We start from the raw sequence: 27,228 nt of genomic DNA on the forward strand, positions 1-27,228 counted from the left end.
GCCGATATCCTCCCACAATCTCCCACAGGTCTGGAGAAGTGGACAAGAATTGTGGAGCAGAGTACGCAAGAATGCAAAGTTAAACAGATGTCCTCGCGTTTCGCATGGTAAAATTGGGGAAGCATTTGAGATGAAACTGGTGTAGCAGCACCGACGCTGCTACAATCAGGCACTTTGTGCTATTGCTGAGCAGGGCAGATAGGCTGGTTGAAGTCCTTATAGCAGGGCTGTACGGGTTTATGGCCACTATTCCTGGAATTTAACAATAGGATTGGAATGCCAGTACCCTGCACGCTCCCTCTAAGTGGGTGTTCTGCTCCCTTCCAACGCCCACACGCTGGTCTCCTGTGCAGAACCAATTAAGTTAATCTTTATATATAGGTATATAGTTGTAGAATATATATGCACAGAAATTCCACTAATAAGAAGGCTGCATAGGAGTATTTGCGGCCTACGCAGTCAATGCTTTCTTATTCACTGCAGCATATGAAATCATGATAATAAGGACTTGATGCCAAGACAAAACCACACAGAGCTCTATAATTACAGCTTTACAACAGTCAATGGGGGCTCCCAAAGCTTTACAATAAACTGGTGCATAGCTTGCTTTTTAAGGAGTCCCTAAACACATATTATGGCCTTTGTTCTGATCTAACTCATGTAGCTAAGGAATACCTCCACTCAAGTCCAATTTTATGAAACGAGAGAAAGCTCTCCTGATATTCCACTTAAAACCTGTAAATCTAAAAATGAACTAAAGGAGTAACTGCATGACACCAGCTAATCCGTTCATATAACAGGAAAGGATGTCGAAGTACGCTTGAACATGCCATATAGTATTAGGGCTTAAATCTGTCGCGCATGAAGGAGAAATGGTGAAGGAGACAATTTACGACAGAAACTGTCTGGGTGTTTAAAATAATTTGTAGTAGTGCCTAATAACATGTGTGACAATGTTTACCATATGCAGAGTACATTTATGCTTCTTTTATTCCACCTAGACTGGGAAAATTCCAGATTAGCTGTGTTTTTCCTTCTTAAACTCCCTAGTACAATGCAGCCAGTAATTTATTATCAAAACAATTCATTTATCACTGCTGTCTAAAATGTAACAAGAATGATGATCGTACATCTGATTCTATTATTGTTACAAACATTTCATCACTATACAAAGCATAGCATATGCATATTCAAAGTGCATCACTGGGAATTGCCATCTTTGTTTAACGCATGGATCTGAGCACCTATGTACCCACTGAGTCATAGAAAAACATACAATTCAGCTAAAATATATGTGAAAACCTTATGCAGAAGGAAAAAAGATACAAATAATACTTTAGATGCTACTCTGTTTCTCGCAAAACAAGTTCATATTTAAGTTCAGATGGACTGGGTTAACAATCACTATTTTTAATGTTAAAATACCCTAGGGAAGTTATAAACTCACCAAATATGCAGTTAAACTTACTTTATATTATGTGCAGCTGCATGGCTTTGTACCAGTGACCAAATTTCCTAAATGGGCCAGCAAAGTAGAAGAAGTTTCTTCCTGTACCTCCTTCCACCAGTAACACAATGCTTTGCTTGTCACAATATTTTAATTTTCCTAGTTTGTCAAATTAATACTGTGACTTAAGTTACGGTACTTTTGCTGTGTGTGGAAGAGGAAAAAGAATGGAGACCAGAGAAGGCAAATGACAAAAAAATCCAATGTACATCAATACTGTAATCATTTCTGCCTTAGGAGAATAACTATTATTAATGCTAAGATTTTGAACTTTTACTTAAGATGATCAAACATCACCTGTGCTACTGAAATGCATAAGGAAGGAAGAACAGGTGAAACATTAGACCACCTTTGTGTTTATTTAATTGCAAACTTTAAAACTTTCAGTAACCTTCTCCAGTATCTGCTATTGTAGAGGTCTACAACAGAAAAACTTTAAATAGGGAAATTAGGTAAGATTGTTTTGAAACATGTCTTTTCAGCATTCACAATACATTTTCTATGTTCTTTCTGTCAACAACCAGCAGAAATGCTAAATACAGATACTGAAAAAGTATTTCATATACATTTTGCTCCAAAATTATTAAGAAAGCAAAAAAGTAGTGTGGTCAATATCAGAGGCTGTCTGGTTGCTGGTTTAGATTTTACAAACATCAGGAGGAGGTCAACATGAAATGGTGCTTTGACATGTTATGGCTCATTGGCAGTGATTAATTGACCAATATACTTCCATTCTGACATTTAGACACAGCATTCACTTAGAAGTTCAGGAAAGGATATCACAGATCTCAATCTCATGCTTAGCTTTAAATAATGTTTTAAGTTCCACTGTCAGAAATGTCCTCCAAGTCTTCATACAGAAAGTTAATATCTGATCCTCTTTATCTCTGGCTATTATGAGGCATGGAAAGGTGACCATAATATATTCTTTTAAAATATACTGCTCTGAGCAATGTAACCTTTCCGTACACTCCACTGAAATTCTCTTCCTGTCCCTCACATCCCCTGAAACCAGAAACGACACTACTGTATGCAGCTATACATGTAAATTAAACCAACAATAAATTTCTGATATTAGCAGTGCAGTAAATAGAAAATTCTAAGTTCTTCTCGTAAAAGCCCCAGAGGCATCTATATAATCTATAAAAACAAATATTCACTTAAAATTAAATCATGCCTATTAAATCATTGCTCCATTTTCATTATTCAGCTAACACACACAACAAAACTATACGGTTGATAAGGTAGCTGTTTCAGTGTAAAAGGACAAATGCCTTTTTGAGATATACCAGATACAAAAGGGGAAAAAGTTTAATAAGCTTGTCTGTTAAACATGGCTGAATTGAAAGTCTGTAAAATCTTCCTCAACAGCCTAAGGTTGTTTTCCCCCTTCCTCATGCAAGTAATTCCCTAAATCTTAACTCTGAGGTCAACTGGGTGTCCTATTCATTTGCTGGTGAAGTATTTCCCATGGTGTACTGCTGGCAATGAGGAGAATGTGCTGGGCTATGTCAAATCAGGCAGAGAGCATCCTTGAACCAAGTAAACAATTCTGTACCTGACATCAGAGGGAGGGAAGGAAGGAAATTATTTCAAGTTCACCTACAAGAAAATAAACACAAGAGGAGCATGCCACTTAGTGCTGCAGTTGAATGCTTTTATTAATTCAAGAGGTCCAATTCACCTCTGGTGTATGCTGACAATGAGCTAATTCATTACGAATTGGCCCCCGGGGAGGTTTACTTAAATGAAAATTATAATGTGGAAGAAAAGGAGGCAGAGGAAATCCAGTATCTTTGGCATAAGCTATTCACGTAAGCTTTTGCTCCATCTTATATGAATATACTTGCCCCCTGTTACACGACTCCTGCTTCACAACATATGGGTCACCTCTGACAACATGTGAGTTTACAGTAACAAGATTACATCGACCAAAGAGAGAAGAGAGGACCACACACTGCCTCCTGCCACCTCACTACAGTGGTACCTCGGGTTAAGTACTTAATTTGTTCCAGAGGTCCGTTCTTAACCTGAAACTGTTCTTAACCTGAAGCACCACTTTAGCTAATGGGGCCTTCTGTCCTGGGCCCTGCTTTACTGCGCTTGGTTGGCAGGCCTGCTGAGTCACATGCCGCTCTACTTTTGCAGGATACAGATCCTTCTGTAACTCTGCAGGTGGCGAGATTCTTGAATGCAGTTATCTCACACACAAAAACCACCAAAAACAACAACATCAAAAACTAATCGGACAGTTTTGAAGAGAGTGCATGTCGGATCTCGTCTTCAGTTTTCCTTTTTCTGGGATCCGTCCCTTGGAGCTCTCCGGGCCCCAAGCTGTTATCTGGCTCTGCTCAATGACCCACCCCTGCATCATGGTGTTCACCTTCTGGTGCCGAATATATCGGTCTTTATGCCTCTGTGCTTTTATGTTTGTACATACTTTATGGGCTAATAGCCGTAAATAAATAAATAAATAAATAAATAAAAATAATGGGGCCTTCTGCTGCCGCCGCGCCGCCGGAGCACGATTTCTGCTCTCATCCTGAAGCAAAGTTCTTAACCTGAAGCACTATTTCTGGGTTAGGGGAGTCTGTAACCTGAAGCGTATGTAACCTGAAGCGTATGTAACCTGAGGTACCACTGTATTAAAATGCTACTGCTAGATTCCCTCTCTATCAAAAGTTATGGTTTGATTTCAACCATACTTCTGTGAGAAGGAGGACTCTTTCCATTCGTAGAAGGGCACTTTGGGATCCAATATTTTTCTACAAAACAAATTCCATACGGACTTTGCCTTGAACTTCACAGCAGCGAGGGGAGCCTCTTGTATGACAATACCAAGGTAGGTATCTTCAAACAGTTCTGAAGAGTCTTATTCAGGGGTTGGCAAACTACGGTGCGCGGGCCGGATCTGGCCCAATTGCCCTCAGGATCTGGCCCACGCACGGTCCGTGGATCGTGTGGATTCTGTTAGTTAAAGCTATCCATTTTTTTTTGTGTGCCGCCATTTTTTGGGGGGGGCACTATTCCCCCCTCCCTCTCACACACCGCGACACCTCCTCCCTCCTTCCTCATGGCTTCTTCCCACCCTTCTCCCTGCCCTGCGTAGAGGAGGAAGGGGGCTCGGCTGATCTGGCTGAGTGCCATTTTGAGAAGCCTCTCCAGAGCCAGCCAGCCAGTACAGTACGGAGGTCCGTACTTAACCTGAAACTGTTCTTAACCTGAAGCATCACTTTAGCTAATGGGGCCTCCTGCTGCTGCCGCGCCGCCGGAGCACGATTTCTGTTCTCATCCTGAAGCAAAGTTCTTAACCTGAAGCACTATTTCTGGGTTAGCGGAGTCTGTAACCTGAAGCATATGTAACCCGAGGTACCACTGTATAGGGGGCTCTCAGCCCCCTGGTCGCCCTAGATGACACCCCTGCTCTCAGGGTCCTGAAATAACACATAATATTCCCCTGATGCTGCAGACCTAGTAAGGCACGTGGACCAGGCCGATATGTACTGTAAAATAGTGGTTTGTCTCATTATTGCTGGGTCTTTACCAAATCTGACACTGATGCAACTGCACAGTTTGCAATTAACAGCCCATGACTGTTTAACTCAGTCCAGAATGATTAAAAAACCCCAAAATGACACTGAAGACATCAGAGAAGGCAACAAAAACATCCAAATATATAGTTTATATTTTCCCCAAAGTATATTGATATAGTAAATGAAACTCCAAAGCTAAACCTCAAAGCTTCCCAATTTTGCAGTTCAAAACGTGTGTTATCTATGAAGACTTTGAATCAATATCTTTTGGTCAGGAAAAAGCTCAGCAATATGCAAACGAAAACAGAGGCTCACGATCCAGGCTAGTCCCTGAAAGTTAACACTACGTATGTGTATCTACTTCACACAGAAAGGAAATGAGTATTGCAAGCTAGTTTCCTTTGCAAACAAAATCCCAATATATAAATATTGACTAGTTCCCCCACCTCAGCCTTACATGCAAGTTAAGTGTACAAGAAGTAACTGAGATATTATATATTTAAATACGTTCTGGTGTCTACTTTTTCCCTAGTTCAAATATATTTACGTTACAGTAAAGGTGTAAAGCTGTTACTACCACACACAAAATTAAATGAGTAAATTGACAGCTGATGTTCATAATATATTACGTGGCAAACCCTGACCTTCTTAGCCATCACCTTTTAAAACGAGAAACAGATTTATCAGCCCACTTGCCCCTGTGTACCGTTGAATGTAACAAACTGGAAACCTGATCTCTGCCTTGGCCTCTCCAGATATGTCTGCAGTCACTATAAAGAATGGGCCTGTCATTATCTGAGTTCGGTTATCTCTTACTAGACTAGTCAACACCAGTCTGCTGCAGGGAGGAGGTGAAATATATGAAAAAGGGATGGATGTTCCAGGCATATTTTAAAACAGGAAGGGATTTCATTACATTTGTAATAAAAGTGGGATGAAGTGCACCCAATTATAATGAAAATCTCCAAGAGTTTCAAGTATGGTAGAAGTTAGGAAAAAAACACCTAAATTCCACAAAGTACCTTTTTTGTGACATATAAAGTTATAATACTCGGACAAGTCTGTAATGATTTTGTATTATGGAAACATATATGAAAACAAATACCAATTCATTATTTTTATTCCCTCCAGATCTTGCTGGAAAATGTTGAGAAGTGCTACTTAAGAAGTGTGCATGCACACGAAAGCTCATACCAATAACAAACTTAGTTGGTCTCTAAGGTGCTCCTGGAAGGAATTTTTTGTTTGTTTGTTTCGACTACTTAATGCAGATTACCTCAATCTCAGGTCATGATCCCAAATTGTTTTTATACCTTCTCCCCCAAAACAGGATGTACCATAGAAAGAAAAGAATCACGAGTGCAATCACCACAAACAGCTGCACAAGAGTAAGGTAAAGGTAAAGGGACCCCTGACCATTAGGTCCAGTCATGGCCGACTCTGGGGTTGCAGCGCTCGTCTCTCTTTATTGGCCGAGGGAGCCGGTGTACAGCTTCCGGGTCATGTGGCCAGCATGACTAAGCCGCTTCTGGCGAACCAGAGCAGCGCATGGAAACACCGTTTACCTTCCCACCAGAGCAGTACCTATTTATCTACTTGCACTTGACGTGCTTTCGAACTGTTAGGTGGGCAGGAGCAGGGACCGAGCAACGGGAGCTCACCCCATCACGGGGATTCGAACCGCCGACCTTCTGATCGGCAAGTTGTTGTAGGACCCCAACTCCCATCAGCTCCAGTCAGCATAGCCAATAGTCAAGGATGATGGCAACTGCAACCCAACAACATTTGCAGGACCACAGGCTCCTCAACCCTATTTTATAGCTCGCCTCTACTTGTGAAAGGGTTTGGGCAAATTCTTGGGCTAGCTAAAGGACATTATTGGTATTAATGTTGTATTTTTAGTTTTAGATTTTATGATTTATGTGGAAATTGTTTTCCATTTGGTTGTGTACTTTTGATGTGTTTTAATTATTGTTTATGACTTTTGTTATGTTGGTAATTATGTAAATCTTGTCATGTTGTAAGCCGCCTTGAGCATTGTTTTTTTTTTTTTTTTTTTTTTAATATATATTTATTCAAGTTTTTCAATACATAAACATATTTAAACAAATAACATTAATTATTTGACATCTTTTCATCATTGCTTTGGACTCCCCCACGCCTCCCGCACACACCTGCATCGTTAAAGAATTGTTTCCAAACAAATTATCATTTTGTTCGTAATCTTGGATTTGATCATTAACATATAGTTTAAACTTAAATCTTATTTAGTGGTAGACAATTACTTCTACTCTGACATCCTAATCAACATTCGGCCAAATTACAATACTTTTGCAGATAAATCTTGAACTTCTTCCAGTCTTCTTCCATCCTCTCTTCTCCCAAGTCTCGAATTCTGCCGGTCATCTCGGCTAGTTGCATATAGTCCATCAGCTGCATCTGCCATTCTTCCAACGTAGGTAGATTTTGAGTTTTCCAGTTCTTAGCAATCAGTATCCTTGCTGCTGTTGTTGCGTACATGAAAAATGTTCTGTCCTTCTTTAACACACTCTGGCCGACAATGCCCAAGAGGAAGGCCTCCGGTTTCTTGGTAAAGGTGTACCTAAACACCTTTTTTAACTCATTATATATCATCTCCCAAAAGGCCTTCACTCTCGGGCAAGTCCACCAGAGGTGAAAAAAGGTTCCTTCATTTTCCTTACATTTCCAACATTTATTATCAGACGAATGGTATATTTTGGCCAATTTAACTGGGGTCATGTACCATCTATATATCATTTTCATTACATTTTCCTTCAAAGCATTACATGCAGTGAAGTTCAGCCCAGAGGTCCATAACCTTTCCCAGTCTTCAAACATAATATTATGCCCAATATCCTGTGCCCATTTTATCATAACCGATTTAACCATTTCGTCTTGTGTGTTCCATTTCAGCAACAAATTATACATCTTTGAAAGTACTTTAGTCTTAGGTTCTAACAGTTCAGTTTCCAACTTTGACTTCTCCACCTGGAATCCTAACTTTTTGTCATTTTTAAATACTTCTTTAATCTGAGCGTAGTGTAACCAGTCCCGCACTTTATCTTTCATTTTCTCTAAACTCTGTGAGCATTGTTTTAACCATGCTGTTTTAACCAGGCGGCATACAATTAAAATGATGATGATAATGATTGGATTTAGTTTCACTTTTCTCATTCAATGCCTTAGTATTAGGTGTAATACAGAAATTCTATGAACAGAAGCTGTCTTCCACATGTGTAAGTAAATACTTGGGTCCAGCATATCTTATATAACAAAGCTAGGACAAAAGTTATTCTGAAAATGTATGGTAATTTTGCAGTCTTTCTTTCTGGTTTTGAAATCCGTTTACTTTCTCAAGCGGATATCGAAAACCTCTTTTAAGAATAATGCCTCCACATATATCTAAAGACATACAGATAGATATCTAACAGAAGGCACTGAACTAAGAAAAAAGTTCATCTCACAAATCAGATATTTGATTTAAAAATAAGGTACCTGAAATATATCTAAGCAACTAACAAAGTGTAAATTTACAAGAAACTAGGCAAAATCTATAAAAAGGTTATGGGGGGGGTGGAGAGAAAGGGATTAAATGACATTTAATAAATATCCAAGGCTTCATTTGATTATCTCTAATCTAATTATAAAAAGTTACTGCCTAGTTCCCTGAAAAACAAGGAGACCTTAGATGCTTAAGCAGAAAAAACAGAGGTTAGAGAAGCAAAAATAGTGCTGAGTTAAAAGTACTTGGAGGCTAGGAGCTTTGAACCTGCATTTAACTAGCCATTCCAACCTCGTGAGGCAGGCACGGCAGAAGTTCGGGCTTGCAGCTAACAGAGAATTCATTGTTTTCAAAAGGCAGTTAGAAAAATGCTGCTTTATATTTCCTCACACCATAGACCTTGTGCAGAAGTCCAGGGAGGAGATGCAGAACGAGGGTGTACTATCCATCCATTCAGAAACCATTTTTCCGCTATAAACTACCCTCAAGCTCCCACTCCTGGCATGTAAACTGTGGCAAAGGATGTTATGGTGGCGCGCAATTTACAACTGGAAATTTCTGATTTATGTGGGATTGGGGGCATTTTTCTGCCCTCCCCCCCTTTTTTTTTGCCCCTCTTACCTTGGGCAGAGCAAGGTGAAACTGCTCAAGGAGCAGAGCCAATGCTTTCTCTGAACTGAGCAGATAAACACGGCATTTTCTTTTTGGGGAAACCGATGTTATTCCACACCTGCTCAAAATGTTTATACTGTAATTACCGTTTAATGCATACTTCAGACCAGATAAATATACACTGTGTTTACACACACACACACACACACACACCACACACACACCATAATAATACCACTGTTATCTGGCTCTTGTATGCCTCTGAAGTTCACATCTTCTGAACCTTTATCTCAAATATAATTAAATTACACACAGGCTTTAAAAAAAATTTTTTTTTAAATAACAACTCTACATTAATTATATTTTATTTTCAAAGTTAATTATTATGATGAGCCATGTACACACAAAATGCGAAGGAGCAGTTAAACCAACAGATATATTTCATACGCAAGCTAAATAATCATACTCTGGTGGTGCAGAGATAAGTCGTATTAGACAGTATTAGCTGCCATTATGGCTATCATGCACGTATAGGTAAATGCTATATAATAGAAGTAAAAACAACAGGAATAAAAAAGAGAAAAGCCAACAAGTAAAGCTAAACATACTACAACTATTTCCAGTAACAAAATTACATCTATTCCTAAAAAGGGGGAAACTAAAATTCACTCAGAGAAATATATGAATTACATTTTGTGCTCTATTATTCCAGAATAAGTTTTCCAAGTTTTAATAAACTTACAATTTGTCTTCTGTAACCCTTACCATATTAGTTCCCTTAACCACATATGGCATATCTCAGATTCTTATTAACTATTCAGATATTGTCAGTGGAGTAAACTTTTTTTATAAAAAAATATATTTATATAGCATCTTTCATTCCTAATAAGAAGCTGGTGTACAAAAATGAACACACAGTCAAATTACAAAACAGCAGCTGCTAGATCAATGGTAGATAATTCAATAAAAACCAAGTGCTATTGATGGCAAAAAGGGTCTTCAAAAATAAATGTTTTCAGAAAGCGTCAAAATTGCATTAATGCATGTGCTTGTTTTAATTCAAGGAGAGGTGGTTTCACAGAAAGGTGTCAGTACACCTGAGCCAGGTGTTAACAGGGAAACAGACTTGGGTATCATGAGTCTATTGGTGATACTATGCAGTTTTTGTACCACGTGTAATACACATATAGTTCTGATTCTGTCATTTTTGAGATCAGGAGTCTTGTTGTGAACACTCATGCATTTTAATAATATTTACATTTGAAAATAAGTATTTTCAACAAAGTGCATCCAATTCCATCAGTTTAAATTTAAACTAAGTTAAAAGTTTGACTAAAACAATGTCACAGTGCAAAGCGATGGTGGAGCACTGATGCTTACAAAAAATCAGCACTGATGGGTGGTTGGAGGAGTGTCAACTAATTGAGGAGTTTGACAGCGACATTAACAGGGTCATCCCACTGTACTCCATGTGTGCACTGAGGGACAGCATCAAGAGAATTTGGCAATCCATTCAAAGAAACCAGTAAAAACCCACATATATTGACTCCAACAAATGTTGCTGAGATAATAATTTCTGCAGAGGATTGCTAAAAACCTGCAGAACTCCTTTGCGGAGGAATTACTCGTTAAAACAAGAGCTGCACATTATTTGAACCATGAGGATTAATAAAACCCTTTCAATATGCCAGCTAAAATGAATAGTACCCAGGAACTTAAAGACAGATGTCCAAGATTTTTACAGAGTCTGAACTATAAAGTTTTTTTCCCCCTTTCAAAACATGGGAACCGCCCCTTTCGTCACGCATTTTACAAGAAGAGCAATTTGCATATGGAGAACAGGTCTGGTTTGGAAGTGCACCTTCTCCATGTTTTGCTACTGGTTGCTTAGATGGCAGCCTGATGTTCAGATGGTATCAGGAGGTGGTTGTGTCAAGGAGTGGCTCTGCTTATCTTGGGTTGGGGCACCAACTGCATTCGTTCCATCAGAAGGCAGACAGTGATATAAGTTTAAGTTATATTAAGACTGGGGTGTTGCAACATGCCCTTGGCGGAGTTTCCTTTAAGAAGGCTCCAGAAATTGCAGCTAGGGCAGATTGCGGAATGATAAATGTAATTGGTCATTTGGAACATGCAACCTTTTTGTTGTTGTTTCCATCGCCCTGACTATTGTTTGCAGGCTCAATTCAGAGTGCTGGTTAGTAGTTTTAAATCCCTAAGTAAGAGGTGGGGAAACCTTTCCAGCGCAAGGGGTGCTTTCAGTGGTAGGGGGGACCTAGGCAAAAGTGGGTGGACCAGCAGATGTAACTCTTTACATCTATAGGTTACATTCCAGCCATGCAGGTTTTTACAGAGACACACACACACAGAAAAGCAAATGCATTAGCACAGTTCACTGACTCATACTAGCCAAGCAGAATACTCAAGGAGGGTGTGGAGCAGGAATAGTGTGGTGGGTGGCCTGGGAACTGTCTCAAGGGCCAGACAGAAAGGGCTGAAGTTTCCTACCACTGCCCTAAATTGCTTGGAATCAGAATGCTCAAAGGACTCTCTTCCTGTACGAGCCTGCACAATCTCAGCTATATACTGGAGAGATGCCTTTGCACATGTGGTGCAGCCATGGGAGAGGGACCTCTATCCAGTTTTGCACAGACTGTTAAATTTCCTGCACCATGAGAACCATCTGGCTGCCACCTTACTGTCTTTTTGCTGCCTTCTCTTAACATCTTTTCAGGCAGGTATTTTTTATTGGATTAGCCGCTGACTATATCTGGTGTTTTTTTTGAATGACATCTGTTGTCATGTCTGCCACCTGTCTTTTTGAATTGCTTCTTTTGAGTATGTGATCTTGTTTAGTTTTTTTGTTTGTTTCAATTTGATTTTTGATTTTTCGGTAAGCGGCCTGGAGCGCTATATTGCAAGAAAGTTGATATGTAAATTCTCTCATCAATATAAACTATAAATAAGAAGTATGCAATCCTATGAACTTTTGTTTAAGAAAAGAAGTGCCTTGTGGGATTTCAGCCTTTCTCAACCTGTGGGTCCCCAGATGTTGTTGAACTACAACTCCCAGCACCCCTAGCTAGCAAGGCCAGGGCTCAGGGATGATGGGAGTTGTAGTCCAACAACATCTGGGGACCCACAGGTTGAGAATGGCTGGATTAGACCGAGGTTGACCTAGCCTAGCGTCGTCTGAAATAATCCCAGCAACTGTGCAGGTCTAGCAGTAAAACATGGGCAACTCTCTGCCCACATCCATACATAGTATAGGCCAGAAAAACATAAAAAGATATAGCACACAGAACAGAAATGGTAAGAATAGTGATTCTGAGGATTTCCCACAAATTAGAAAACAACGCTATTTATTTCCAAGTCAAACAACCATTTCCACAAGCAGTTTCTACCAAAGTCAAACAGAACTGGGTGAACTTAGAACAGCATATAACGCCCACCTTCACTGCACAAATAAATAGATCTGTATGAATAAAAGCATGCATAGCCCTCTATTGAGTTGTTCGTCTTAACCCCAGGCATTCTTGTCTCTCTTCTGCGGCTTCATCCAACGGCCAAATGGCACTTGACTAAGTAGCACTGTAAACTTTAAATACAGAAAGTACTTGTCTGCACTAAAAGCTAAATTAAACAATCATTTAATTACTACATCCATTTAAATTGTAGTGAGCGATGCTGCAATCCAAAAGGTAAACCAACCCCCACCACACCCCAAATTAGCTTAAAACATTCCAGCTGGGAGCTATTTGTGACTTCCCTGCCTCATGTTAGGCTTTCTGACATTTTTATTGCCTGTTGTTCCAGTGATAATGTGCAAGCACAGAGATGTATTAAATTAGGAGGGGGAAAATGAGAGCACATATAAATCGAAGGACAACAAAACAGAAGCATATGTTGGGAGAAAATACATACATAGGGTGTTGCTACCATTAAGTTTGCCATCAACAGGAATTGGGAAGTGGTCAGGATAAATCAGATGAATATCCCATTCACTTGAGTATCATGTGAATGGGACCAACTATAGTTTGGCGCTATTGGAATGAGTACTCAAGGAGCCTCGAACTCATACTTACACCTCACACCACCCTTCCCTGAATTGCAAACCAGGATCTAATCCTGGTTTGGCATTTTGTATGATCTTGGCAGGGGGTTGGACTCGATGGCCATTGTGGTCTCTTCCAACTCTATGATTCTATGAATCATGATATATGGGATGAATGTATGAGGCTGAGGCACTCTGATCCACCAAACCATGGTTTTATATTACATCTGAACCACCTCAGTGTGTATATTTTTGGCACCAAATATTTGAAAACCCCCAAATACTGCTTTCAGTTGCTGCAGCCACCTGCTTTCACATCTTTAGAGTGCAAAGTTTTCTGCTTCACCCCCTCTTTTGTATCTCTTTTGCTATTGTAGGTCACTGCAGCTGACCTCCTATTAATACCAAGTAAAAGGACACAGTGGATTGAATCCAATTTACTCTAGATTGATCCACTGATATCAAGGAACATGACTACCCAAGTGCACTCATTTGAATAGGTCTGTAACTTCGCTGGATTCGATCCAGAGATGGTACAATAACTTTAAAGAAATCAATACTATCCTATGTATAAAGAATAAATATATAAAGAGTAAATATAAACATATTTTTGAAATGGTTCCATGAACTTTAACCAGAACTTCCTCATTGGTTCTAGCAGGTTTTCTCCCCTTACAGGTTGCTTTGCCAGGATTTTATTATTATCACAAATTTCTGACAATACTAGGGTCAAAAGGAGCACGTTTCTGCTAGCTTTATGTGACAATATCCAAAACGGTCTCTATATATCACCGAAGCAGCTAACGAACTGGCTATTCACATTATTTATTAAGAGCCACACATGTGACAAATTATTTAACTCAATGACTCCTAATAAGTCAAAGAGCAAGCAATTAGCTAACGCAGTATGAGGGCTGTTTGTGACAATTTATAGATGCTCTCAAGCTGTCACAGCACTTCAAAGCACCATTGGGGGGAACCTTTTAATGAGTCACTTGAGATGACAAGTATTACACAGCACACATGGTAGAGATGCATTTGGCAGCCTATTCAGTTACACAACTTTCCCCCCTCTTCAGCAGCTGTTTACATGTTTGCAACACAAGCTGCTGGTGATGATGAATGATGAAGCATAGCATCCCAAAAAGGGGGACGTGAAGTTCTCTTGTGCATCACATGTTAGCATCTTTGACTGGAACCATCTACGTCTAAAAGAATTAAAACCAAATTGTTGTTGTTGTTGTTTAGTCATTTAGTCGTGTCCGACTCTTCGTGACCCCATGGACCAGAGCACGCCAGGCACTCCTGTCTTCCACTGCCTCCCGCAGTTTGGTCAAACTCATGCTGGTAGCTTCGAGAACACTATCCAACCATCTCGTCCTCTGTCGTCCCCTTCTCCTTGTGCCCTCCATCTTTCCCAACATCAGGGTCTTTTCCAGGGAGTCTTCTCTTCTCACAAGATGGCCAAATATTGGAGCCTCAGCTTCAGGATCTGTCCTTCCAGTGAGCACTCAGGGCTGATTTCCTTAAGAATGGAGAGGTTTGATCTTCTTGCAGTCCATGGGACTCTCAAGAGTATCCTCCAGCACCATAATTCAAAAGCATCTATTCTTCGGCGATCAGCCTTCTTTATGGTCCAGCTCTCACTTCCATACATCAGTACTGGGAAAACCATAGCTTTAACTATATGGACCTTTTGAATAACTCAGAGAAGCTATGAGCTATGCCATGCAGGGCCATCCAAGATGGACAGGTGATAGTGGAGAGTTTTGACCAAACGTGATCCACCTGGAGCAGGAACCGGCAAGCCACTCCAGTATCCCTGCCAAGAAAACTCCATGGACAAAGACAACAGGCTTATAAAACCAAATACATGCATTCAAACAGTGGTTGAAATGGGGAAAACCTGAAATTCCATGACCTGTTGCCCTTGGCTTTGAATTGGACCCATTATTGAGACGGTAGGTTGAGTTTACTTTTTATCCCATTATCAAGGGATTCCTTTTCAGCCAACTTTGGTGTAACAGTCGCATGGCTGCTTCCCATGCCCTAGCACCAACTAGCATCCTGGTGGGAGTGGTGGGTGGGAGATCAGATTTACACGTTTGCACATTTGTTGGGCAGTTTTACAGTATTTCATATTATAGTTGTAAATGAAAAGCAGCTGTGGGAGGGTGAAACTGGGTGTGTAGAACAAGTGTAAAGGGAGGGGCTGCTGAACAACCCCTCCCTTACTATTGTTTTTCTCAAGTTGTCCCCCAAGCTCCTTTCCCATCTATGGGATGGGTGATTTTAGGGATAGACAGGAGCCCCTCACGAGCCCATGGCACACCTTCCTAAAAAACACAGCTCCATTTCAACCAAGATCAATTACAAACCTAGACAGCATCTTAAAAAGCAGAGACAAAGGTCCGTATAGTTAAAGCTATGGTTTTCCCAGTAGTGATGTATGGAAGTGAGAGCTGGACCATAAAGAAGGCTGATCACCAAAGAATTGATACTTTTGAATTATGGTGCTGGAGGAGACTCTTGAGAGTCCCATCGACTGCAAGAAGATCAAACCTATCCAATCTGAAGGAAATCAGCCCTGAGTGCTCACTGGAAGGACAGATCCTGAAGCTGAGGCTCCACTACTTTGGCCACCACATGAGAAGACCCTGGAAAAGACCCTGATGTTGGGAAAGATAGAGGGCACGAGGAGAAGGGGATGACAGAGGACGAGATGGTTGGACAGTGTTCTGGAAGCCACCATGAGTTTGACCAAACTGCAGGAGGCAGTGGAAGACAGGAGTGCCTGGCGTGCTCTGGTACATGGAGTCACGAAGGGTCGGACACGACTAAACGACTAAACGATTAAACAACAAAAGATCAATACTGGCTGCCAGCTACGCTCCTGTATCTTGAATAGAAACCTTGCCCTGTCTTCTTATTTGATATTCTTTATGTGTAGGTGGTTCACTGTTTCTAAACCAAATCCCTTGCTGTAACAGCATGCTAGAGTTGCTTCCAAACATCTTGAAAACAAGGACAGTGAAGCAATGGAAGCCCTAGCATCTTCCAAGGAAAAGGGTAAATAAAAGGTGTAGAAATTAAGAGCCACTTGCTGACAAGTAGTACCAGCCTGGTGATATTAAGCAGATGCAGGGAAATGTTGAAACAAGAGAGTGATGAGGAAGTACTTGTAAAGATAGAGGTAATTATTGCTTAGATACGTCAATATGGAGAGAAAGAGAGGGAGAGGGAGAAGACTGTAGGTGGAACCTGTATCAGAAAACTTACTCAAAAAGCCATAAAAATAATTAACATTAAACCTCTGGCCTCAGGAGAGCACAAATATGAATAGCATGGGACAGTCAATCAATGGAAAGAACCAAAAAACCACAACACATTCTCCTTTTGATTCTTTAGCTATGACTGCATTTTGCCATTGATCTGTCAGGGTTCCACCCCCCACCCCACCGCAGTAGCTGAAGAAATGCAGCGAAAAGGTATTTTTTTATATACTGCACATAAAGTTATTAAAATGTGACAAATCATTGGCTACATGTTCACATTTCACAAATATTCACCTTGTATTGGTGAATGCAGGAAGCCTGAGGGGGAAGCATCTACCTTGAAAAGATTTACCTCCTGCAATTGACCCTATTTGAACAGGACCATTTCAAGTTATGGTGGTGGGTGCTTCGTTGTATTAAAATAAACCTCTGTGTTTAGAAAAATATATTTTTGTAGCACAGCTCTCCCTCTCTCCGGTGTCCTAGTTTTTTATGTGTGTAAAGTATTAGTTTGTAACCGTGCAGTCTCGACTTATAGAAAATGATTATTCCAAATATGAAGACTGGTTCTAATCCTTCTTGGCACTAAATTAATTGCTATGTATGTGTCATAGCACATGTGTGTCTCCAATTCTGTAATAAACTTTGAAGAAGAATAGTCTTACTTGAGACTTTTAACTTTTAAGACAGAGATTACCTGATTTATCATGTCACTATTGAACCATGTGACCACGAGTAAATCTACCCTGTAAAATATTTTATCATTTCTATCGTATATCGGTGAGTTAATTGTGCTGTAATTCTAGCTGTTGAAGAAATGTATAGCCTGAAGGGAAATTATCTATGGAAAAGCCAGGCTGGGGGAAGATAGTTAAGGTTTTAGCTCCCATTAGAAGCTGCTCACCATGAAAGAAAGAACAGCTGTTTTGGGTCAAGCCAATTGTCCATACAGTACAATATACTGTCTTCAACAATGACCACCAGATTCAGAAGCCTCATAAGAATTCAACTGCAGTAGCTATTGCCAAACATTAGGAGGAATGTTCCCAGCACCCTTCCAAAGAACAAAATGTAAGTTGATCATTATTCAGTTTGATCACCTTGAGTTATGTTTCATTTGAATGATACATGGTTGTTGTTGTTTTTACATTATATACTGTTCTCTGAAAAATATTTTTTTCAAAAGGTGCTGGTTTCAAAGAACCTTTTCTGTGCACATGGGGGCTTTCTTTTATATAGCTCATGTAGGTTTTGTTTTAAGTAAGTAAAATTGCTCTGGGCATGCAGGGAGAGAGAACTGTTATTTATCATGGGTATACTGCTGAAAGGTTCCCACGCAAATCAAAAATATACCTGTGTATTGTAGCTGATTATGTAACTGACAGCTAATTTCACCTGCTTCAGGGACCACAAGCTGACAAAACACCCCAAAATTGAACATGAATAATACAAACAATGGTAGTTCTTTAAAAAAGAAGCAATAATTTGGACACAGTCTGAGAAGGAGTCACTTCTCACCTATGGAAACGTATATGTCGGTGAACATTCCTGTGCTAATTTTAGTTCAGCAGCTGCCCATTTAACGCAAATCCAGGCATGGGAATTGTTTTCCTCTGCAATCATGATATGTTTATCAGAAAATCGAAAGAACAATTTGGCCAAAGTTAAAAATAAGCTTGCTTTTGGGGGAAAAAAGAGTTAAACAAGGGGGGGGGGAAACAACCCTAAATGAGCCATCAACCATTGGCTGAGATTTGGGATGTGTTTTTTGGAAGGGCAGAAAAAATATAGATTGGTTTTGGAAGCTGTTCCTCTTAGGCAGTGCTTTTTTTCTTAAAAAAAATGTTTAGGGGTACTCTCATTTTCTTACTCATATTGAAATACTGCCCCTCAATGAGGCCAAATCTAGATTCACAAAATGTTTAGGGGTATACCTACCCCTGTGTACCCCCAGAAAAAAAGCACTGCTCGTAGGATAAAGGAGGAATGGGGAGATCAGGATCCTATCTAGACACAGGCCCAGAGGGGGCTTCCTAATAAATTTAACGCACAATTTTTGATTCCCAGAATGTATTTTTACCCTTTAACACATGAAAATAGTCTAAAATGTTGCCAAAGAATAGGCTTGCATGCAAAGTCTTACTTAATACAAAAACTGCACAATGCCAGATAAATGAACAAGATATAATTTAGCTGGAACACTGAAGGTTTGAAATTGCCTGGTCTTAACAAAATGGGTTACAGAAACAATATTGTGGATTTTGAAAAACCACATGCAAAAAGGCTTCGTATTGCTTTTTACAGTTGTGTGGCAGGAACAATATCGCAGCCTACTGACATAAATCCTGCCAGGTCAAACTGAAATCTAAGGATTCAGATTTCGTTGTATAATGAACAGCATCTGCTTTCATCTCCGACACAGCAGGGATGAGGCAAGAGACATCATTCAAGATGTAACAAATGAATCAGCAACCAGCATGGCACAGGGAGCCTTCTAGTGGGAAAGATGGCGGGAAAGCATAAGTAAAATGTTTTAAACAAGAACATCTGCATGCGTAAGTGAATCTAACGTGGGAGATTTTTTTGCTTTTTTTTTTAAAGCAATCCAGAATGAACTCTCTCTGTGTGTGGATAGATAGACAGATATAAAGAATGACCTGTGTTTGGACATATAATAACTTAATATTCTACATCATGGGCGGGAAACAATCGCCTCAGTCCCCAGGTCTTACTTTTACAGCCTGTTTCTAGAATCCTCCATTTCAGCTACAAACAAAAGTGGTTGTGGAGATGCAAATATGACAATTGGCTTTAAGCAATGAGCTATTGACTGATTATATCACATTCTGCAAAACCTGAATAAAGTGGGGTTGTTTTTTTTTTAGGATTGCTTTTGGGAGTTTATTTAAGCTGTGGGAAACAAAATCTATCACTTATTGACAGAACAATGACCATTTCCAAACAAATCTGGAAAGTTGATTTGGAAATAAAAGTTTAAAGTCGAGGGTTCTGGTTCCTGACTCAAGCCATGTCCTTTCCCCCAGTGTATGTACCGTATTTTTCCATGTATAAGACTACGGTTTTTTAACCAAAAAAAATAGGTTTAAAATTGGGGCTCGTCTTAAACATGGGTAGTGCTGAGGAGTGTTTTCTTAATTTGGAGTCCCCAAAAATATACATGGGGGCGTTTTATACATGGAAAAATACAGTACACACACACACACACACACACACACACACACACACAAAGTACATATGCTTAAATTTAAAACAGTAGTTGCCAGTAGGTAACTCAAAGCTGTAGCTATGGGAGCAACAAGGATCTGTTACCTATCCATTGCCTACCTGCTAATATTCATGCTAATAAGCCTACACATCACTTGATAGATCTGGAACCAATAAGCATAAATCTGAAGTGTCCTTTGAGAAACAACACATTGTAGACTCAAGTGATGTTACCTGTTTGTTTTGTATTGTTTTCAATACATCTTCATTCACATTCCAGCTCAACAAAAAATATGCATAAATATTTGGGTAGAGCAGACAGGAACTCAAATGATCCTGAAAGGAAACATTTAACAGCAAAGAATCTGGAACATAATATGAAGGCGGATAAATAATAACTGACTCATATAGTATTAAGGTGGCAAGGATTCCTAATGAACGTTTAAGGAAACTATGCTATTTAATGAAATATATCTAATTTTAACTATTATATAAAACAGCAAATTCTAACCAACAATGGTAAGAAGCAGAAAAGTGCAAGACCAGATGCTCTGCAAAAGAAAAGTGCATCTGGACCTTCTAGGATCTCACTGAACAGTCTCCTGCCGCTTTACTCACCTCAGTTTAATTAATCACAGACCATTTTAATCAAGAACATAATGGAACTGAAACCCTGTCCAGTATTTATTTTTAGTACTAATATCAATGTGAACAAGAATGCAATGCAGTTCTCATGCAAAAGGTCACACTGTCTGGTTACTGTACTCAGAGATTAGACTTAAATGCCACAGCAGACGATGTAAACTTAATTGTGGCAGCCTAAAAAGATGTATTTTAATGGAGGGCTATCTGTATTACATCCCACTTTCTGCAACAAGTTCTTACAAGAAAACCACAACACATGATCACATGATCACATTCCTAACAATTACGCTTGTCTTTGCTACTTGGGTCTACCTAATTGTATTGTTGTAAGCCATCTTGAGTTCTTTTTTAAAAATATGCATGAAATACATTTTTAAAACAACCATTACCTGATCTACAAATAGAATTATTTGTATGACCTCTTAGATGATTTAAAAAAAACATTTTAATGAAATTATGTCTGTTTTTATTCAGACTATTTAGTTTATGATGCAGCATATGATTTTAAGAAATCATGAAAGTATGCTTGTGTAGAGAAGATATTGGAATATGTCAACGATAAACATTTGAAAATCATTTGTGTAAGGGAGGGCACAGTAGTAAAAATGATGATTATATTTATTTATATCCCAACTTTTTTCCAAGTTTTTCCCTAACAGGAACTCAAGGTGGCTTACAGATGAAACACCGCCGACCTTCTGATTCGAACCGCCGACCTTCTGATCGGCAAGTCCTAGGCTCTGCGGTTTAACCTACAGTGCCACCCGCGTCCCCAACCCTTTACTCGCAGCCTTATCTCCCTCACAATCGCTTGCTGAGCAGCTGCTCAGCGGATTCGTTTCAACACCCCTTCCCTCTTTCTAAAAAAAAAAAGAGCACGATTTGCTTTTCGCCCCTGGGCAATTTGGCTCCAGGGACCACGCATTCGCTCCATAAAACGCACAGACATTTCCCCCTTACTTTTTAGGCGGAAAAACAGTGCGTCTTATGGAGCGAAAAATACGGTATATATTAAAGGTATATTAAAATATAAATAAGTACAATAAAAGACATCATAGCACCAGCCCTTTGGTAACAAACAGTCAGCTCCAAAAAGCCTGTTAGAATAAGTCTTCACCTGCCAGAGTAAGGAAAACAAGGAGGGAACCTGTCTAGCTTCTCTTGGGAGGAAGTTTCAAAGTCTGGGAGCAGCCACCAAGAAGGCCCTCTGCTGCGTCCCCAACAAGCCTGCCTCTGAGGGAAGTGGGATCAAAAGAAGTGCCTCCCTTGAAGACCTCAGAGTCTGGGCAGGTTCGTATGAGATTCAAAGAAGTGACTTCCAATTGTACATGCTTTAAAGCAGTGGTATGGAAGCTTCACACTGTCACTCTAATTAGGCCTAGCAGGTCTAATTTGGCTCGCCTTGCCAGTTCAGCCAAACGGCCCTATAACTGACACCATATATTTAAGGTTCTGAACAGGTACATTCTCCTAAAAATCCATGGTACTTCCTTGCACATAATCTGTGGTCAGACTTGTGGTCTTAATTTTATAACTCCATTATACTATGCCATATGCATCACATGCCTGCAACTTGTACCCTCTGGTCCCCAAACACAGAGTAACTGGAATAAGAGGGACTGGCTGAGTGTTTTAAAAGCCTTTTGGAAGACAGGTGGCATGTGTAGCTTTAGAGCAGAGAGGACAAAAACAGGTCTCTTAAGATATGATCACAGAGCTGCTGAGATGGAACGGAGGTAGCGGGATTCTCCATATGTTAACTTTCACCACAGAAAGCAATAGAGTCCTAAAACATGAAAATGTGGGGGAATGTGAACTGTACACAGGTTGAGGCATTTGTGACCCTCTAGGTCAGGGGTAGGCAACCTAAGGCCCGGGGGCCGGATGCGGCCCAATCACCTTCTCAATCCGGCCCGTGGACGGTCCAGGAATCAGCATGTTTTTACATGAGTAGAATGTGTGCTTTTATTTAAAATGCATCTCTGGGTTATTTGTGGGGCCTGCCTGGTGTTTTTACATGAGTAGAATGTGTGCTTTTATTTAAAATGTATCTCTGGGTTATTTGTGGGGCATAGGAATTTGTTCATTTTTATTTTCAAAATATAGTCCGGCCCACCACATGGTCTGAGGGACGGTGGACCGGCTCACGTCTGAAAAAGGTTGCTGACCCCTGCTCTAGGTATTGTCTGTCAGGTCCGACCCCATCCTAACATGTTTATTATGACTTATAGTAAATGGGGTTGCATTTATCTAGCTGACTCTAGTGCAGCTCTCTACACCGTAACGCATTTAAAACTACAGTGGTGCCCCGCAAGACGAATGCCTCGCAAGACGGAAAACCCGCTAGACGAAAGGGTTTTCCGTTTTGGAGGTGCTTCGCAAAACGAATTTCCTATGTGCTTGCGTCGCAAGACGAAAATGTCTTGCGAATTCCTGCGGGGGTTTTTTCCTCCCCCCCCTTTTCCCCATGCCGCTAAACCGCTTATCAGCTGATCTTTAAGCCACTTAACAGCTGGTGCTAAGCCGCTTATCAGCTGATCTTTAAGCCGCTTAACAGCTGATGGCTAAGCCGCTTATCAGCTGATCTTTAAGCCGCTTAACAGCTGATGCTAAGCCTCTTATCAGCTGATCGTTAAGCCGCTTATCAGCTGATCTTTAAGCCGGCTAAGCCGCTAATACTGTAGCGCTAAGCCGCTAAACCTCTAATGGGCTTGCTTCGCAAGACGAAAAAACCCGCAAGACGAAGAGACTCGCGGAACGGATTCTTTTCGTCTTGCAAGGCACCACTGTATCCTTCTCCTCAAGGGCAGATTCCCAAACAGTAATAAAATATATCCCTGGCTGAAACTGCTAGATCCTAAATTGAGCCCCCACCCCTCAAACGTACGGATGTCTGAGACACAGGAGTATTATTATTTGTTACCTGCGGCCGTGTGTATATATATATGGACATTTGAGGCCTAGACCTATTTGATTAGACATGCATATTTACCATCCAGGTGCATTTTGACTTTTTGCTGTCGCTCCCAGACAAAACCAGGCTTTTTTTGGCCTCTGATCTTCCTTGCCAGTTCTCCTCCAGCTGCCTATACGGAGTTTCACACAACATTCCTTGTTTATATCAACAGTGCACTTAAGCTCAGGGCAAGATGACTAGTCCCTCAGAGGGTGGCAAAAGTACAAAGCTAAGTACTGATCTGCAATTTCTGGTAATTGTGCTGTTGGCTATCCAGAGTTATGGATGGGAAGAATATAAAACAACCCTATCCAATAATGGGTAAAATAAAGAATCCTTGCACCGCTCCCCCATGGCAAAAAAATTAAAACTTGGGGCATTTTGGCAAATTGGAGCCCATTTCCAAAACCAGGCAGCAAAAAGGGACTACCATGCTGAAATCATTTCCAGCGCTCAACTGAGAAACTTGAGGCAGCTGGGAAATCTTACAGCTAGATGAACAGCAGCTTGCAATAAAAGACAGTGTAAATAAGGTATATTGAAGCTAAATTGGATTCGTGTGAAGAACCGTTTATTTTGAAGGGGGTGTAAGTGGATGAATTAACGAAGAGAAATTAACTTAACTCAGTTAAGTTTAAAAAAAAATACAGAAAAATGCCTGACCTGCTATGAACCTTTTAACAAAGGAGAAATCTTTGGGCTACCGGAACATGTTAAGCTCACTGCCATGCCCTGCCCTGCCCAAAAGGTGAAAACCAGGAAGGGTGGCTTCTAGAAAAGCTGGTAAGAAATCAGCTTTTTAATGCCAATCTGAAGAACTCTTGTTTCTCTGAAATGAACTCAGCCCATCTCAAGTAGTAGCACAAAGAAATATGTGTTAACCCAATAACAGAGAACATGCTGGTGAATATATTTAATCAGCAGATTCTTAAAGAAAAAATAAACATTCCTATTATCATTTCTTCCAAGATCTTGTTTATTGAAATAAAAACACCTACATTTTTCACAGTTTGAAAGACAGCAAAGCATTATTTGCCATAATAGGTTAATTTTGAAAGTAACATTTTAACACATATTGCATTTCCGTATCTCTGAATCTCCTGTGCCCTAAGGGAAAGTTCAATTTAACTTATGCTGGACACTTGGGCCAGGTCTTAAAACCACCCTGTCATGATGGAAAACACAGTGTTCCTTCCTCGCTGACAGAGCTCCAATCCTCTCATCCTCCTAACTGAAATAATTGCCCTGAGGAAACCACTTTCCAAGTCAATTTCCTAAAAAGGGTTAAGTGTATATGCTCAGAGGGCTGGGCCATGATGGCCCTAAGGAAATCTATGGATTACTAGAGGAGACAACGTAGAGGCTACTCTAGGGAAAGGAAGTAGAAGCCATGGGAGTGCCCTGGCATGAAATCTCACCCAAGGCACTAACGCTATTAACAGAACCATGGAGCCTTGAAAATGGTCCAGATGCACAAGCGAAAACGCTAGCAGCAGTATAATAAAGAAGAATAAGGGGAGAAAGTGATCTAAATGGATATACAAGAATATGCAGGAATGGTGGGAAAATTAAAGGAACCAGGGAAGGGGAAGAAGGGAAGTCGCTGAATGTTTTTATTAAAAGAAAGATATTAACAGTGGGAATGTATATTTGAACGTGAATGTAATTTTGGAAATGGTAATAATGAAATTTATAAATAAAATTTTAAAAAGAAGTTGGTCCAGATCCACCAGGAAAGCCAGAGACAAGGCTAGATTTTTTCTGGATGTACAATAGGAGATCATAGAGTAATAGAATCATGGAGTTGTAGAGTTGGAGGGGACACTGAGAATCATCTTAGTCCAACCCTCTGCAATACAGAAATATGCAGCTGTCCCACACGGTGATCAAACCTGCAACCTTGGCATAATTGGCACCGTGCTCTAATCAACTGTGCTATCCAGGCTGACATGGACGACCCATTCTTCTGACAGACAGCCCATTTACTCAATTAAACAGCACCACAGTTGCATGCAATTCTGATAAAATATGAATCAGGTTTATGCAATAAGGCTAGGCTGAAACGACTTCCTCCCACAGCAGTTTGTGGGAGTCAATGATTATGGAAGAAAGTAAGATAAAAGGTAAAAAAGGTAAAGGTAAAGGACCCCTGGACGGTTAAGTCCAGCCAAAGGCGACTATGGAGTTGTGGCGCTCATCTCACTTTCAGGCCAAGGGTGCCGGTGTTTGCCAACAGACAGCTTTCCGGGTCATGTGGCCAGCAGGACTAAACCGCTACTAGCACACAGAGGACTGTGAAGAGCGCACGGAAACGCTGTTTACCTTCCCGCTGCAGCGATACCTATTTATCAACTTGCACTGGCGTGCTTTCGAACTGCTAGGTTGGCAGGAGCAGGGACAGAGCAATGGGAGCTCACCCCGTCGCGGGGATTCAAACCACCGACCTTCTGATCAGCAAGCCTAAGAAGCTCAGTGGTTTAGAGCACAGCACCACCTGCATCCCCTAAGACTAGGCTGAAACGACGTCCTCCCACAGCTGTTTGTGGGAGTCAATGATTATGGAAGAAAGTAAAGAGGCCATAATTGGATGAACTACTGAGGTGGAGACAAAACCTGCCTTCTGCCTCTTCCGAATATACTAGTTTAAGTTTCCAGTTCTATGAAGAAAATTCACTGTGGGTGACAAACATAAATAAGCAAATAGCCAATATCTACCTTTCTCCTTTCAAGAGGCAAATGTTCAGCCAGTAGGACAGGAATCTCGTCCACACATGGAGACAGAGTCCACATGGCCTTCACAGTTTAGAGAAATAATGCTGTTTCCCATACTTTTGTCCTCATCAAAACTGCCTAGATCATTTGTCTTTTGTTTTGTCCGTCTGAAATCTTAATAAAATGCTTCTAGATTAGAAACTTGAGCATTTCTGCCTGGTGCCCAAGGGGATCATAGCTAGTTGTCTTGATCAGGAAGGATGGTGTCTGGGAAGGGAGGACCTCCAACAGAGGAGAAAGGACAAATAGAAAAGGGGAGTGGGGAAGAGGAAGTACTTTAAAAAGAACCAGAGATGCTGCAGACCACCCAGGAGAAAAGGAAAATATTACCAATAAAAAAAGTCTTTTGAGTATGTACAGTGGCTAGTTGTCCAGTTTTAACTTTTCAAATGTTTCACATATTTTTCCTTCCCGTGCACATGCAGAGCTTAATTCACTTTCAGAACAAATTGCCCCAAAAAACTTTTTCAGTTAGAGTTGGTTTACATATTTAATACGTATCAGCAAGGAGCTTTCCTAAACTTACAAACTAAACTATGCAACAATTAACTGAAAATCGTTATGAGATTTCTAGAGTTACATGGTGCTTAAACCAAATTCTGTAAGGGGCAAACTGAAAATGGTATGTCAGTAAAAAGCAAATGACGGTGCCATAACAACATAACAAAATATTTTTTCTATATTGGAGTTAATCATTCTTGCTAAGTTACAGAACACAGGATTATCCAACGTCTGATGCTGTACCATCCATAAAGTATAGGATTTTCTTACATAAGTGCAAAACGCAAGATATCTGAAAGTGACAAATGTTAGTTGTAATGATACACAAGTTCGAGACTCTACAACAAAATGTTGCTGCATGGACTTCCGATTAGGGTTCCAACCACTCCATTCTATTCCATTCCATTCACCCTCTCCTATCAGCCAGTCAGCCCACTGAGCATGTTCAGTCCTTTTTGTGGTGTTTGGGGTTTTTTTTTGTGTGTGGAAGGGGATAAGGGGTGAATATACTTGCTTCTAATCCCAATAAATGTTGGTGGTCTTATCTGCCATGTTGCATCCTGATTTGATCTCATGGGCCAGAGTCAATGCCTCCAAAGATCCATTCTGCTACCCCTGCACAAAT

The 27,228-nt window shown here is 40.4% G+C and overlaps 1 protein-coding gene across 2 annotated transcripts in view; it reads right to left on the reverse strand.

Moving 5' to 3' along the window:
* The window catches only part of GMDS (GDP-mannose 4,6-dehydratase), a 289,303-nt gene that overhangs the window by 154,492 nt on the left and 107,583 nt on the right, over positions 1-27,228 (reverse strand). Inside the window, exons 8-9 of one of the 2 annotated variants that reach the window (XM_081014932.1) lie at positions 19,964-20,065; positions 18,899-18,998 (exon numbers count right to left, since the gene is read on the reverse strand). The exons of the other annotated variant lie outside the window; for it this stretch is intronic. Coding sequence (XP_080871058.1) covers positions 18,951-18,998; positions 19,964-20,065 — 150 coding nt within the window. The 3' untranslated portion in view covers positions 18,899-18,950. Of the gene's footprint in view, positions 1-18,898; positions 18,999-19,963; positions 20,066-27,228 lie in introns of those variants that run through there. 2 annotated transcript variants of the gene reach the window in all.

This window comes from Podarcis pityusensis (genome assembly GCF_964106645.2).
Source record: "Podarcis pityusensis genome assembly, chromosome: 7".
Taxonomy (NCBI): domain Eukaryota; kingdom Metazoa; phylum Chordata; class Lepidosauria; order Squamata; family Lacertidae; genus Podarcis; species Podarcis pityusensis.